The sequence below is a fragment of the Lepidochelys kempii genome, chromosome 9, assembly GCF_965140285.1.
Source record: "Lepidochelys kempii isolate rLepKem1 chromosome 9, rLepKem1.hap1, whole genome shotgun sequence".
Taxonomy (NCBI): Eukaryota; Metazoa; Chordata; order Testudines; family Cheloniidae; genus Lepidochelys; species Lepidochelys kempii.
In genome coordinates this window covers 35,042,942-35,058,684 of record NC_136388.1, presented here as the reverse complement: position 1 = coordinate 35,058,684, position 15,743 = coordinate 35,042,942, and the positions used below count along the sequence as shown (strand labels likewise).

Genomic DNA, 15,743 nt, shown 5'->3' with positions numbered 1-15,743 from the left:
ATGCAAGTGAACACTATAGAAAACACTATATTCTGTACGGATATTAAGATCAAAGCTTCTCAAGGCTGAGTGGCCAGCACGCACGCCGCTGCATGGCAGAGAACCATGTGCTGTTCAAAAGTACCTTCAGGACCTCGAGGGCCAGGTTGTCCTTGAAAACCTCGATCCCCAGATGGCCCAACAGGGCCAGGGGGACCCTGGGGGCCAGGGCTTCCCATCGGACCTAAAAAAAAAAAGTGAGTTTTTGTCACTAGTACTTAAACTGAGCAGTTAAATCTGGTGACCCTCTGTGATGCTGATAGCACAGAACACAACAGCAGTGAGGTCAAGCATCAGGTTCCTGACTAGTTACTGTTTTGTGCAAAATAGCTGGGGGCCAGATTTTGCTCTCCCACAGGAAAACCCCTCATGGAGTTTCCTATGACGACTCATGCATGGGGAGGGCTGGGTATATATACTGTTCCTGTCCAAAGCAGAAGCATCAGGCCCTGCAACACTCATGAACCTGCTTGGAGGCCCAGAGCCTTCCATATTGAAGATATATGCCTCTGCATTTGTTCCATGGAACCCTGCAGCTTTTACAGCTCCCTGGCATTATGATTCTACTGGAGCAGTGATGGGCAACCTGCGGCCCATCAGGGTAATCTGAATACGGGTTGCGAGACATTTTGCTGATGTTGACTGTCCGCAGGCATGGCCCCCCCGCAGCTCCCTGTGGCTGCGGTTCACCTTCCCGGCCAATGGGAGCTGCAGGAAGTGGCGGCTAGTACATCCCTGCGGGCTGCTGTTTCCCTCAGCTCCCACTGGACAGGAGCAGTTGCCCACCACTGTACTGGAGTCAGCTGCCAGGGTTTCCCCACCTGTGGCAGACCCCAAAACCTCCTTTAGAGGAGCAGGGGGGTCCCACAGGAAACATCAATAAATCAGATTTCATTACATTTCCAGTGGAATCCCCACCGTTGGTTGGGGAAGAGGAGGTTACTCACCCTGTGCAGTAACTGACGTTCAAGCGGAGTGTCCCTGTGGGTGCTCCACTTCAGGTCAAGGGGTGTCCCAGCACCTTTGATCGGAGATTTCTACAGCAGTACTCCTGTAGGCTGCGCACGCGCTGTGCTTGCCTCTCGAGCGGTCAGTGTTTGAACAGCGCGTGCAGAGCCCGGGCTCCTCAGTTCCTTCTCTACAACGGAGTGCGTTACGAATTCCAAAGTACAGGGGAGGACGACGGGTAGTGGAGCACCCATAGGGACACTCATCTCAAAGAACGTCCGTTACTGCACAGGGTGAGTAACTTCCTCTTCTTCTTCTTCTTCGAGTGTGGGTGCTCCACCTCAGGTGACTGAAAAGCAGTATCCCTTAGGATGTTTAGGACTTCGGATGAGGCAAGAAGGCTGTTGACAAGACAGCTCTACCCAAATCTGGTGTCGGACGCTGCAGTGTGGATGAGAGCGTAGTGATTGGCGAAGGTAAGGTTCAATGCCCAGGCAGCTGCCTTGCATATGTCAGAGAGTGGGACATTACGGAGAAAGGCCGTGGAGGTGGAGACAGCTCTGGTAGAGTGTGTCCTACTTGATGTAGGAGGTTGTATTTGCCTGAGTTGGTAACAAAGGTGTATGCAGTCAGCAATCCATTGGGAAAGTCTCTGTGTAGAGACAGCATTTCCCTGTGAGCGCAGAGTAGAGACAAAGTCTGGGTGTTTTCTAAACGGTTTTGTCCTATCCAGGTAAAAGGATAATGCTCTGCGAACATCAAGAGTGTGCATTGCTGTTTCAAAGGCGTTAGCATGAGGTTTTCGGGAAAATGTTGGGAGGTGTATAGGTTCATTGAGGTGAAAGGAAGAGTGTATCTTAGGTAAGAACTTTGGATGCATGCGGAGTGTGACCTTATTGTGGAAGAACGTGGTATACAGAGGGTCCACCATAAGCGCCCCCATTTCACCTACTCGTCTGGCAGACGTGATTGCTATGAGGAAGGCGGTCTTCATGGACAGATGGAGAAGGGAGCAGGTAGCCACTGGTTCAAAGGATTTATCCATCAGGGCTTTGACGACTAGGGTAAATCCCAAGGTGCAGCAGGCAGTTTCACGTCTGGGTATAGTGTCTGGATACCCTTCAGGAACCTTTTGGTGATTGGATGGGCAAAGACCGTTACGTTGTCAATCTTATGGTGGAAGGCTGTGATTGCCAACAAGGTGGAGCTTGAGTGAGCTTGTAGAGAGGCCAGATGTTTTAAGGTGTAAAAGGTAATCAAGTATCAATAGAAGTGAAGCAGAAACTGGAGAGGTCTGCTTGTCAGAGCACCAAGATGTGAAGCGTTACCATTTATGCAGGTAGGCAGTGTGCATGTTGTGTGTTCTGCTGTGTAACAAGACAATGCATACTGGGTCCGAACACGTTAACTCCACATTAGAGAACCATTGATCAGCCAGGTCCTCAGGTAGAGATGTTGTACGTCGGGGTGAAATAGTTGTCCCCTGCGTTGTGATAGGAGGTTGCTTAGTGGGGGAAGGGGAATAGGTGGCTTGACCTACATGAGGAGGAGGAAGGGGTACCAATGTTGTCTGGGCCACGCTGAGGCTGTGAGAATGATGTTGGCTCTGTCTGTTCGTATCTTCTGAATTACTCAATGCAATAGAAGGTATTGGTGGGAACGTATATATGAGGGTTTTGGACCAAGGGAGCGTCTCCCCGTGAATGTTTCCCCAGGCCTGCTCTGAAGCAGAAAGTTGGGCATTTTTTGTTTGTTGCTGTGACAAATAAATCCAGTTGGGGATAACCCCAAGTGCGGAAAATGTTGGAAAGAATGGTGTCGTTGAGTTCTCACTTGTGCTGTATGGGGAATGATAGGCTGAGTTCATCTGCGGTAGTATTCTGAGAACATGGCAGGTATGATGCGAAGATATGGATATCGTGTTGAAGGCACGAGTTCCAAATTTTTACTGCCTCTCTGCAGAGGGAGTGGGACCGGGCTCCCCCCTGTCTGTTGACCTAAAACGTGCACGCAATGTTGTCGGTCATGATTTGAATTCGGCGGTTTTGGATGATAAGGAAATGGAGGCAAGCATTGTGTACAGCTTGGAGTTCTGGTCAATTTATGTGGAGCTTGGTTTCTGAAGTGGCCCAGAGACCCTGAGTGGTGAGGTGGCCAATGTGTGCACCCCATCCCGTGAGGGATGCATCTGTGGTGATGGTAACTGAAGGGGGATCTTGTCAGAAGGGAATCCCGGTGCAGAGGTTGATGGGAGAAGTCCACCAGAGAAGTGAGTCCTTGACATTCTGGGACATAGTTAATAACCTGTTTAGCCTGCGCTTGTTTGTATACCGTGGCTAGCCAACCCTGAAGGCATCGCATGTGCAGGCGAGCATTTGCAACCACAAATGTGCAAGCGGCCATATGTCCTAAGAACTGTAGGGAGTCTCGGACTGTAGTCTGCGAGCTGACACGTATCTGAGTGATCAGGATGCCCATTGTGTGGAATCTGTCTTGGGGAAGACATGCAAGACCAGTCATGGAATTGAGGTGGGTGCCAATAAAGTATTTTTGGGTAGATTGTAAGGCAGATTTGTTTTTGTTTATTTGCAGGCCCAAGATGCGGAAGCAGTGACGGGTTGCAATAGTGGTGTGGATCGCTTCTGACTGAGTGGGAGACTTGAGGAGACGATCGTCCAGGTAAGGAAATATGAGGATTCTTTTTTTTCCTAAGATGTGCTATGACAACTGCAAGCACCTTGGAGAAGACATGTGGTGTGATGGAGAGGCCAAACGGGAGGACTCTGTATTGGTAGTGTTGTGCTCCCACAGCAAACCTGAGGAAGCGTTGATGGACAGGGTGGATAGAGACAGGGAAATATGCGTCTTGGAGGTCGAGGGTTTAAAACCAATCTCCTTGCTCCAGCGTCAGAATTATCATTGGAAGAGTAACCATGAAGAATTTCTGTTTCTTGGCTGACTTGTTCAGATGTCGAAGATTGAGGATAGAGCACCAACCGCCATTTTTCTTTTCCGTCAAGAAGTAGTGGGAGTAAAACCCTCTCCTCTGTGTTGAGGTGGTACCTCCTCTATTGCTCTGAGATGTATGAGGAGATGCATCTCCTGACGGAGCAATTGTTTGTGAGAGCGGTCCCTGAAGAGAGGGTGGGGGGGAGATAAGGAGAGGAAGGGGATGGTATAACCCAATCTGATAATTTCCAGGACCCATTTGTCCGTAGTCATAGTTTCCCAGTTGGCCTGGAACGGATGCAAACAGTGTCCAAAAAAATGGTTGGTGGGAGTTGGCGCTGGAGGGGGTGCAAGATTTTCTATACCCTTGACCAGACTTCAAATTTGCTTATGTGTGTTGGGAGGGTGGGTCGTCATTGTTTGGGGAGAGCAACGTCGTTGGTTCCTTGGCCTATGTCGTTGTTGTCATGTGTCATATGGTCTGAAAGGTGGATGTTGCTCAAAAGGTATGGTAATGCTGCCGTTGGTATGGCTGATATCTGTATTGCCTCTTCTTTGGGGCAGGTGTTTGGATGCCTGAGGATCGAAGTGTGGCATGGGAGTCTTTCATGGAGTGAAGGACCTCATTGGTTATAGAGGCGAAGAGCTTGTCTCCGTCGAAGGGAGATCTTCGACCGTATCCTGTATCTCTTTCAGGAAGGAGGAAGAAGCAAGCCATGAGGTTCGCTGCATGACAATGGCCGTGACTGTGGATCTGGCCGCTGCATCCTCAGCATCAAGGGCAGCCTGGAGAACTGTGTGGGAGATCAATTGGGCATCGGACACTACCACTTTAAATTGTTATCATTTATCCTCTGACAAATCAATAAATTGCATAAACTTAGCATAATTTTTGTGGTCATATTTTGCTAAGAGCGCCGCATAGTTTGCTACTCAATTGCAAAGTGGAAGAAGAATACACTTTGCGGCCAGAGTCCAGTTTCTTGTTAACTTTGTCTGACGGAGTGGATTGAAAGTATTGGTATTTGTTTTTTTTTTTTATTTGCTGCATCGACCGCTAGGGAATTAAGTGAGGGGTGCGTAAATAGAAACTCAGATCCCTTAGATGGGACGAAATATTTGCAGTCCAATCTCTTGCTAGTGGGCATTATTGTAACTGGAGTCTGCCAAACAGTTTTAGCAGGTTTCATAATGGCCCCATTAATTGGTAGGGCTATTTTGGAGGAAGTCGTAGCTTGCAGCATGTAAGTAAGCTAGTGTTGTGTACCTCCTCTAGGGTAATCTTGAGCTCTTCTGCTACTCTCTGAAACAATTCTTGAAAGTGAGCGAGGTCATCAGTAGCAGGAGGTGGTGGGGATACCATGGCATCTTGAGGTGTTATTGCTATAGAAGAGGTGTGCGGGGCAGTGTCCCCTGTAGGGAGGGCTTCCACTTCAGGTCTTATCTGGGGTTCAGTGTAAGTCAGAAGTGGGGAGGGTTTGACAGCTTTCCTTCGGGCAGCCCGCAGAACACCTGAGTGTAGTGTGGTGTAGGGTAGGTCCATGGACCCCAGTGTGGCCATTGCCCCGGGGTGGGGTGGGGGGCATAGGTGGTCCCATCCAGGGATTGCCATACCAGTGTGGATAGCCTTGAGGAAATGGGGATCGTGCTGCGGGCTTCTCCCATTGTAGGTAGCTGAAAACATCTGGTCATCATATTCTTTGTCCTCTTCCCCTTAGTCTTCCTCCTCTTCATCCTCCCATACTTCATTGGAGGGGCTTGAAGTAGTAGGGGAGTACTGAAGATATGGTGCTAAAGGTCTTGGTGACAGATGGTGCCGAGAAGAGGAGAGTCAGGAGCACGGGACAACCTTAATTCCTCTGGTTGTAAAAACTGCAGTGGTGCTGACTGACCAGGAGTCGGTGCTGGTGGAGGCAGAGTCTGCTGCGGCATCTGCTGGTGCACCGAAGGCTGTCCCAGGGGGCACAAGCTGGCTCTGGGTAGTAGGAGCCCCTGAGGTAGGCACTTCAAAGGAGGCTGGAGACCTCAGGGGCTCGGTGCAGAGAGTGGTGGCTGTAGAAGCAGCGCCGCAGGATCAAAGGACGATGCCGCAGCTGCTGCTTGTGCTGTCGGCACCGTAGCAGCTCTCAGCACCGTGCTGACAGCGGTGGCCGAAGGAGAGCTGAAAGAGGTGGGCAGCTGAAAGCCCTGAGCCTCGGCACCATGGAGAGGGCCAGCCGACACAGGGTCAGTGCCTGAAGTGCCTGCCGCATGAAATGAGCGGAGTCGCGGAGTGGCAGCCACTGAAGATAAGAAAGCCGGTTTGAACTTTTTCTCCGAATGTCCCCTGAGGGGAGAGGAAGCTGGCCGTTTTTTGGTCTTTCCTTTACCTCTGAAGGGTGTCACAGAGGTTTGCTGGCCAGGGCCAGAAGCTGGTCTGAGTGAGTTTTCTAGGCGCAGCATTTTAAGCCTGAGCTCCCTGTCCTTGCATGTCCTCACCTTCAACTTATTACAGTGAACGCATTTTTGGGGTACATGAGACTTGCCCAAACAGCGTACACCGTATGAATGCCCATCTGAGATGTGGATGGCATCCTTACAGGAGAATCATCTCTTAAAGCCTGGGGAGCCAGGCATGCCGGAAACCACAGTGTTTTTGTTTGTTTGTTTTTGAAGAGATAAATGTAACAGTTAATGTAACTATCTAACTAAACTGAGAAACTAGCTCACGAAAGTTTATGCTCAAATAAATTTGTTAGTCTCTAAGGTGCCACAAGTCCTCCTTTTCTTTTGGCGGCTACAGACTAACACGGCTGCTACTCTGAAACCTAGCTAATCTCAGAGAGCACTGCTGAACTCCGTCTCTAGCCAGGGACGGTAGAGAAGGAACTGAGGAGTCCGGGCTGTGCACGCACTATTCAAATACTGACAGCTTGAGAGGTAGGCACAGCGCGTGTGCAGCCCATAGAGTACTGCTGTAGAAATCACCAATCAAAGGCTCTGGGACACACCTTGACCTGAAGTGGAGCACCCACAGGGACATCTCTTGAAGAACAACAAACAGTGTGCATCCATTTGGCTCCTTCCCAGACCCTCCTGTTCCTGCCCTGGTAGCTGTCCCCATGTGTAGATCTGTCAAGGTTCCTTCCCCACTCTGAACTCTAGGTTACAGATGTGGGAACCTGCATGAAAGACCCCCTAAGCTTATTCTTACCAAGTTAGGTTAAAACTTCCCCAAGGTACAAACTTTTACCTTTTTGCCCTTGGACTTATGCTGCCACCACCAAACGTGTTAAACAAAGAACAGGGAAAGAGCCCACTTGGAGATGTCTTCCCCCAAAAATATCCCCCCCCAAGCCCTACACCCCCTTTCCTGGGGAAGGCTTGATAAAAATCCTCACCAATTTCAATAGGTGAACACAGACCCAAATCCTTGGATCTTAAGACCAATGAAAAAACAATCAGGTTCTTAAAAGAGAATTTTAATGAAAGAAAAAGTAAAAGAAAAACCTCTGTAAAATCAGGATGGTAAATACCTTACAGGGTAATCAGATTCAAAACATAGATAATCCCTCTAGGCAAAACCTTAAGTTACAAAAAGAGACAAAAACAGGAATATACATCCCATTCAGCACAACTTATTTATCAGCCATTTAAACAAAACAGAATCTAACGCATATCTAACCAGATTGCTTACTAACTCTTTACAGGAGTTCTGACCTGCACTCCTGTTCTGGTCCCAGCAAAAGCATCACACACACAGACAGACCCTTTGTTTCCCCCCCGCTCCAGATTTTAAAGTATCTTGTCTCCTCATTGGTCATTTTGGTCAGGTGCCAGCAAGGTTATCTTAGCTTCTTAACTCTTTACAGGTAAAAGGACTTTGCCTTTGGCCCGGAGGGATTTTATAGCACTGTATGTAGAAAGGTGGTTACCCTTCCCTTTATATTTAGGACAAGATCTATGACAGGACTGTGGTCGGAGGAGCCTGACCCTCCCCTTCCACCTGGCTGGAAGCAGACCCCCAAGAGCACATGGGTCTGTGGTGTATGATCTGGCACACAATTCTTACTGTTTAAAAATGTGAAGACTGAGTAGGCAATTTTTCAAAAATGGGAAGTTACCATAATGTAGATACTCAGAAGAATCTGCTAGAAGGCAGGTATTCACTCAAACAAAATCATACACTTTAAATCATACCTTTCAGGCCTCTTCTTCCTCGATTTCCTGGAAAGCCTTTTGCTCCTTGCTGCCCTGGCTGGCCAGGAATACCGGGTGCACCTGGAACACCAAATTCCCCTGGATCGCCTTTCACAAAGATAGTCTTTCCAGGAGGGCCAGGATTGCCAGGCAGGCCTAAAACAAAACAATGGATATTAATAATGCATTCACAAAGGGTAATCTTTTCAGAAGTGCTTAAGTCCCACTGAATTTCAATGGGAAGCAGGATCCTAAGTCACCAAGGTGTGTTAGAAAATGTCATTCTAAGTCCTACGTCAAGATAATACAGGGGAGGAAGTCTCCATGGGATTGCCCCCCCACCCCCAAAACCACTGGGATCCTCCGCAATCAGAAAGAGGCAGGTGAGTGCTATGGAGACCCCACCTGTCCATGTTGGCTCTGTGCTCCTGGCCGCCCTCCCCTCCTCAACTCCCAGCTGCCTGGTGGTGCAGCTTCATTGCAGTGAGCTACCAGCACCATAATCAGCTGTATGGGAATTTGTATTTCAATGTCCTTGTTTTTTCAATAAATGTAGAAAAAATCCAGAGCTACTATGACTAAGGTGTTTAACCCCTTCAACCAGTGTAATTGGGCTTGTGGAATGTACAAACTCTGCTGACTTCACTTGCAGAAGTTTGGTGACCAATCATCAGTTCTTGAACTGACTACAGTCTAAGGGCTTGGCTACACTTGTGAGTTAGAGCGCATTAAAGCAGCCCTAACTCATGACGCGTCCACACTGGCAAGGCACGCAGAGTGCTCCTGGTACTCCACCTCAGTGAGTGGAATAACATTTGCTGCGCCCCGACTGGAGCGCCGCAGCACCAGTGTGGATGCCCTCATCTGTTAATGAGCTCTGCTCAGCCTCCAAAAGTGTCCCACAATGCCTGTTCTAGCCATTCTGGTCATCATTTTGACCTCTACTGCCCTGCCCTCAGGTGACCAACCATCAGACCCGCCCTTTAAATTCTCTGGGAATTTTGAAAATCCCCTTCCTTTTTGCTCAGCCTGGCATGGAGTGCTCTCAGCGAATCTTCCCAGGTGACCATGCTTCCACGCACCAGGCGATCCCCAGTATGGCGTAATGGCGAGGTGCTGGACCTCATCAGTGTTTGGGGGGAGGAAGCTGTCCAATCCCAGCTGCGCTCCAGCCATAGGAATTACAATACCTTTGGGCAGATATCAAGGGACATGATGGAAAGGGGCCATGACCGGTACACACAGTAGTGCAGGGTTAACGTGAAGGAGCTGCGGAATGCCTACCACAAAGCCCGCGAGGCAAACCGCCGCTCCGGTGGTGCCCCCGCGACCTGCCATTTCTACAAAGAGCTGGACACGATACCTGGGGGCAACCCCACCTCCACTTTGAGGACCACCATGGACACTTCAGAGCCCAGTTCAACAAGGCAGGAGGAGGAGGAAAGTGGGAGCGAGGGTGCTGAGGAGGAGGGAGACACCCCGGCATCCCTAGATGCATGTAGCCAGGAGCTGTTCTCAAGCCAGGAGGAAGGTAGTCTAGCCAGTCGCAGTGGCCGGTGCTTGGGGAAGGACAAACACCAGAGGAGGTGCCCAGTAAGTAGCTTTTACTTGGGAAGGAAGTTGTTTGGTGTGGGCTCTTGAGGCAAGGAGGTTTAGGGCTGCATGCATGCCTAGATGTGGAATAGGATGTTGATGTGCTCTCTCACATCGTGGTGATCGGCCTCAGTGATCTCTTCAAAGGTCTCATGCAGAAGCTGGGTTCCTTGAGAGAGCTACTGTACTCCTTATCCCAGTAAGGCTAACATGTCTGCGCCACTGTGCCATGATGGGCAGGGTGACCATTGCTGCACACAGACAAACTACATATGGGCCAGGGCGGAAGCCGCATTGACCCTCCCTTGCTTCCCAGGTCACCCTCAGCAGCGAGATATCTTCCAGGACGAACTCCTGTGGAAAATGTGGGGACAGTGTCCAGTATAGGGGCTCCCTGCAGCTGTTAGCTCTTCCCAAGGCACAGAACCCCAGAGGGCAGTATGGCCCTGAAACAATCAGTCCCCCTTGGCCCTGTGCTTACTCACCATTTTGGGGCTCCTGTGGGTTATGTGTGCTCGCTTTGGGACAGGCAAATTCTGCTATTGTGTATGCTGTGCTTGTCTTTAAGTATGGGTGAATCATTGCTCTGTCTGTGAACAGTGCTGCCCCTGTTAAGTGTTGCATTTTCCCTTTACAGATGCAGCCTTGAGCTCTCAGCCGTCCATGTTATCACCGGCTGAAAGACTCCAAAGAATTAGGAAGAGGCCACGTATAAGAAAAGAGGACATGCTGCATGAAGTAATGCAGCAGTCCCCTAATAAAAATCAAAAAGCGCAGGAGTGGCGGGAGAGTGAAAGGAGGGTCTGCTAGCAGAACACAGATCACCAGCACCAAAGCACGGAGTGGCTGCTAAGCATTTTAAGGAGCGCCAAGTGGACTTGATCCAGGCTCTCGTAGCCATGCAGGCGGAGCACTACTATGCCCCCCCCCCGCCCCACACAGCCCTTGTCCCAAAACTTTCCCTTGTGCCCCCATGTCACCTCCAACCCATTTTCCCCCACATCTCGGTTCTTATCGCCACCAGCTGCCTCCAACACCTGTAGCTTCACCACCCAACCCTGCAAACTACGACCCTTACCCACTGCACTCAATCACCATGCATTTTAGCCAGCCTGAAGTATAGCACTCATTGCACAGCACTCCAGACAGGAAGGCAGAGTATGATAACAGGACATGCAAATCTGTGTTTGAACTGTTCCCCACCCCACCCCATTGCCCTTTCTGTTTCCCAAGCAGTTGTGTTTCTTTTCAATAAATGAATTTTCTTTTAAATAAATGGATTTTTTGGCTTTGAAAACATTCTTTATTATTGAATTAAGTTAAAGATACCTTAGCCCAGGAAAGGCACTGTAGCAAACACAGATTCCCACTAACATTGGAACCACCGCTCTTCACTCCCATGCAGGGCACCAAATATTACTGGTGGTTTTCAGCCTCAAATTGCTCCGTCAAGACATTCTTAATCCTTGCAGCCCCGCACTGGGCCCCTCTAATACCTCTGCTCTCTGCCTGTTCAAATTCAGCCTCCAGGCATTAAACCTCCAAGTTCTATGCCAGAGTGAATCTTTCACCCTTCCCTTGACAAATGTTACGGAGGGTACACCACGTGGATATAACCACAGGGATGTTGTCATCAGCCAGGTCCAGCTTCCCATACAGACCGCACCAGCAGCCCTTTAAACTGCCAAAAGCACACTCCACAGTCATTCTGCGCCGACTCAGCCTGTTGTTGAACTGCTCCTTGCTGCTGTCAAGGCTCCCTGTGTAGGGTTTCATGAGCCACAGCATTAAAGGGTAATGGTGGTCTCCAAGGATCACAATGGGCATTTCAACTTCCCCTACAGTGATCTTCTGGTCTGGGAAGAAAGTCCCCGCTTACAGCTTCCTGAACAGGCCAGTGTTCCGAAAGATACATGTGTCAGGCACCTTTCCAGGCCAGCCTCCGTTAATGTCAATGAAACACCCATGGTGATCCACAAGTGCCCAGAGAACCATAGAGAAATACCCCTTCCAATTAATGTACTCAGAGGCTAGGTGGGCTGGTGCCAGAATTGGAATATGCATCCAATCTATCGTCCCTCTGCAGTTGGGGAAACCCATTTGTGTAAAGACAGCCACAATGTCATGCACGTTACCCAGAGACACGGTTCTTCTGAGCGGGATGTGATTAATGGCCCTGCAAACTTGCATCAACATGATTCCAACAGTCCACTTTCCCACTCCAAACTGGTTAGCGACCACTCAGTAGCTGTCGAGTTGCCAGCTTCCAGACTGCAATAGCCACCTGCTTCACTGGCAGGGCAGCTCTCAATTTCGTGTCCTTGCACCGCAGGGTGGAGGCGAGCTCATCACACAGTCCCATGAAAGTGGCGTTTCTTATCCAAAAGTTCTGCAGCCACTGCTAGTTATCCCAGACTTGCATGACGATGTGATCCCACCACTCAGTGCTTGTTTCCTGAGCCCAAAAACGGTGTTCCACGGTGGTGAGCACGTTCGTGAATGCCAGAAGCAATCTCGTGTCAGATGCGTTACACAAGTCGACATCATCGTCAGACTCCTCACTGTCAGTTTGTAGCTTAAGGAGCAACTCAACTGCCAAATGTGGCATGCTGGCGAGACTTGTCAGCATATTCCTCAGCACTTCGGGCTCTGTTCCCACAGTCCGAAAGGGAAGACAGAGTGCGCAGTACAAAAAACGTTGAAAGATGGCGCCAAATGTGGACCGAAGCACAGGGATTGCTGGGATGTGAAGCGATGGATCACGGGGCATTGGGACAGGAGCCAGAATGCCCCGCACCCTCCACCCTCTTCCCACAAGCCACAGTACCAGAATGGGAAGAGGTGCTCTGTGGGGTACCTGCCCATAATGTACCACTCCCAATGCCACTGCAAGTGCTGCAAATGTGGCCACGCCAGTGCGCTTGCAGGTATCAGTGTGGACAGACTGCAGCGCTTTCCCTACTGCACTCTCCGAGGGCTGGTTTAACTCACAGTGCTCTACATCTGCAAGTATAGCCATGCCCTAAGCTTTACACGAGAACAGCCCTCATCTACAGAGTTTATATGCATAAACATGCAGCTCCCTCTTCTTCCCCACTTCTGGGGATAGAAAAGCTATTTTAGCTTTGTTCTTTTTGTAAATGGCTTTTCTATACATGAGTGTCATCATTTTAAGGCCTAATATCACAGGACCTTCCAGGACTACAAGGAAGTGCTCTGCAGCCTACTGGAGAGCAGTGAATCAACCTTTTTTGCAAGGATGAAAAGTTCCTTTCTAGCTTGGCTGGGTTGTAAGATATTGGAACTTAAAACTCTTAGGAAAATTGCCCAGAACCAAATATTGCCCATCCTATGCCTCCTGCTGGTGTCACTTTAATGGGAAAATTCCACAATTAGGAGGAAAGAAGGAACAATGCTTTAAAAAATGTCTACTGTCAGAAGCTGCTCAGAGCTGTACAAGGCTGGAATTAATCCTGGCAGAGATTCATAAGCAGAAGGAGTGCAATTGAAGTGGACAGAAGTATACGATGGTTCCAGTTTATCACATGGTCTTCAATTTTAGCACCTCCGAAAATTACACCTACCAAAAGACAGGAGGTAGTCAGCCCTAGACCAGTAACAGTTTTAAGCTGTGATATCCTGTGATCCTACAGAGCTAGGAAGAGGAGCGCTAAAACAGTGGAACAAAAAAAGATTCCTAATTTTCCAACAGAAAATGCAACTCTTGTTTCTGGCTCTGGATGGGTCTGAGATGCTGGACCTCAACATCATGACACTTTTATGAATGGAAAAGCTGTTTTAGGTAGAGCTCTTTTTATAACACCGTCTTTTAGCCCGCTAGAGCTGCATTCACAGTGAATGTGTTTACACGCATCTGTTGGGGAACACTAAAAATAGTACCAATAAAATTTTACACACACTCTAATATGCTTGCAAAATAGTTTTTATTCCCTGTAACGTATGTGGCCCACACACAGTACATGATGGTATGGTTTAAAGGTTTCATTGGAACTTGTATGGAAACCTACATAATGCATCTTGATAAAACCTTTATACTTTACTACATAATCCTCATGATGATACCTGTCTCTAGTAAAATGGGGATCATAATATGTATCTCCTCCGTAAAGTGCTTTGAGATCTATGGATGAACAACACTTCACAAAGGAGATAAGTATCGTTATACCCATTTTACAGATGGGAAACTGAGGCATGGGGGGTGGCATAACTTGCCCAAGGTCACCCAGCAGGCCAGAAATGGGACTAGAGTGCAGATCTCCTGAGTCACTATCCACTGTGCTGCACTGTGCCTCTGTCCATGTATTTATGGAACAGGCGTATTTATTACCCTCTTTGCCTCTTCCCACGTCACGTGCATATATATATATCTCATTAGAATAGAGTTTTCACTGTTTTGGTTAACTGATCATGTTTGATTTTCTTGTACCTCTGATGCCATGTGAGCCAGGTGGCCCCTGATCACCCGGAGGACCAGAAGCTGCAGTTTCAGGAGATCTTCCCACAGATCCTGCAGGCCCGGTATCTCCTGTTCTACCTGAGGGAGCAGATCATATGCTAAATGTTTTGAGTTTTCAGTATTTTATACTTTGGATTCCAGAAATAAAATATTAATTTAAGGGAGTTGAGGTGCAAGGTCATGCAGAACTTGGAGTTAACCCCATAGTTGTGTGCTGCATTTCCCTGCTAAATAGACTGTGGGAGGCATTTGGCACAGAAAATATAATTCTTTTTAAAAAAAAATTCTAATTCCTTTCTATAATATCCACTGGAGCTAAAGAGGTCCCAGAATGCATCATTCCTTGACATCAATGACTCAACAAGTCTCATGCAACCCACGGTTTCAGTGATGTAGCAGAATGATGCATTCTGGGATATTTGTAGCAAGTCAGGAAATGCTAGCATACTTCTTGGATGAGAAAAATACTTTTCTTAAAGAAGAGATCCCAAATGTATGTGCTGCATGGGCCTGCTAACCAAGTAGCAGGGAACTAGTTCAGTTTTCATTTCAGCTTTGCAGTTCACCGTTGAGGAGAAAATGTTTCTTACCTGGGTGTCCTGGCAAACCCGTGTCTCCAGGAGGTCCTGGAAGAGAAATTCCTGGCTGTCCAGGTTCACCCTTGTCTCCTTTTGGTCCAGGGGCCCCTGTGTATCCTGGAGGCCCTATTTCACTTTTACCTCCAGAGGAAAACAATTACAGTGCATGAAGTCTACAGTGAATGCAAATACAGATGTACAGAATAGAAATACCAGCTGCAGATGATGTTCCTTTTGTGATTAATCTATCTCTAGTTGTCTGGTTCTCATATGTAAGTTGGGTGGAGTTTTGTTGAATCTGGCCCTCATTCATCCTTTCAAAGGTATTAAGCTCCTTGACTCAAGTCATAGTCTTTGTCCTTAATTTGAAATTCTTAAGTTTTATTCTTTTTGCTTTCAATTTCTTAATTTTCATTTTATATCTTATTCTCGTGATCTCTTAGACTGGTGCTAAGCACTGATTTAACAATGGTTAATAGGGTGTTTTGAAAGCTTCAAACAGATCACCATGGGTGAAATCCTGGCTCCACTGAAGTCAATGGAAAAACTCCCATTGACTTCAGTGGGGCCAAGATTTTCCCCCCGAGTCTCCTTTTAATTTATTTGCTATTGTTTATCTTGTGCACATAAAAGTTTGAGACTTGGCTTCACTTTGAATCATCTGCACTGAATGTTTTCATTGTAAAAATATTCTCAAAGGATTCCAGCAAGACTGATGGAGGATTTTAAGTCTTTCCCCACAAATGATTGCTGGTGTGTGTCTCTTTAAATCATTAACTACTGGCACTGTTTTAAAATTTAGTCTGATCCTTAATGACAGGATAAATATCAAAATATCATTGATCATTTCATATTCATTTTCATTTAAAAAAATTCTTTTTCATTTTCATTCTTTACCTGGATCTCCTGGTGAGCCCTTTTGACCTTGCAGTCCATTCAAGCCATCTAATCCAGGCAACCCTGATAAACCTTAGAAGTAT

The 15,743-nt window shown here is 47.9% G+C and overlaps 1 protein-coding gene and 1 long non-coding RNA gene across 2 annotated transcripts in view; one reads left to right on the top strand and one right to left on the bottom strand.

Moving 5' to 3' along the window:
• COL4A4 (collagen type IV alpha 4 chain) overlaps window positions 1–15,743 on the bottom strand; it is a 129,633-nt gene that overhangs the window by 13,653 nt on the left and 100,237 nt on the right. Inside the window, exons 22-26 of the mRNA XM_078854334.1 lie at window positions 15,661–15,732; window positions 14,776–14,904; window positions 14,156–14,263; window positions 8,116–8,271; window positions 125–223 (exon numbers count right to left, since the gene is read on the bottom strand). Coding sequence (XP_078710460.1) covers window positions 125–223; window positions 8,116–8,271; window positions 14,156–14,263; window positions 14,776–14,904; window positions 15,661–15,732 — 564 coding nt within the window. The remainder of the gene's footprint in view (window positions 1–124; window positions 224–8,115; window positions 8,272–14,155; window positions 14,264–14,775; window positions 14,905–15,660; window positions 15,733–15,743) is intronic.
• On the top strand, window positions 1,087–4,789 carry LOC140917328 (uncharacterized). Its single transcript, XR_012160792.2, has 3 exons — window positions 1,087–1,463; window positions 3,580–3,666; window positions 4,501–4,789. It is a non-coding gene; the product is annotated as an uncharacterized LOC140917328 (long non-coding RNA).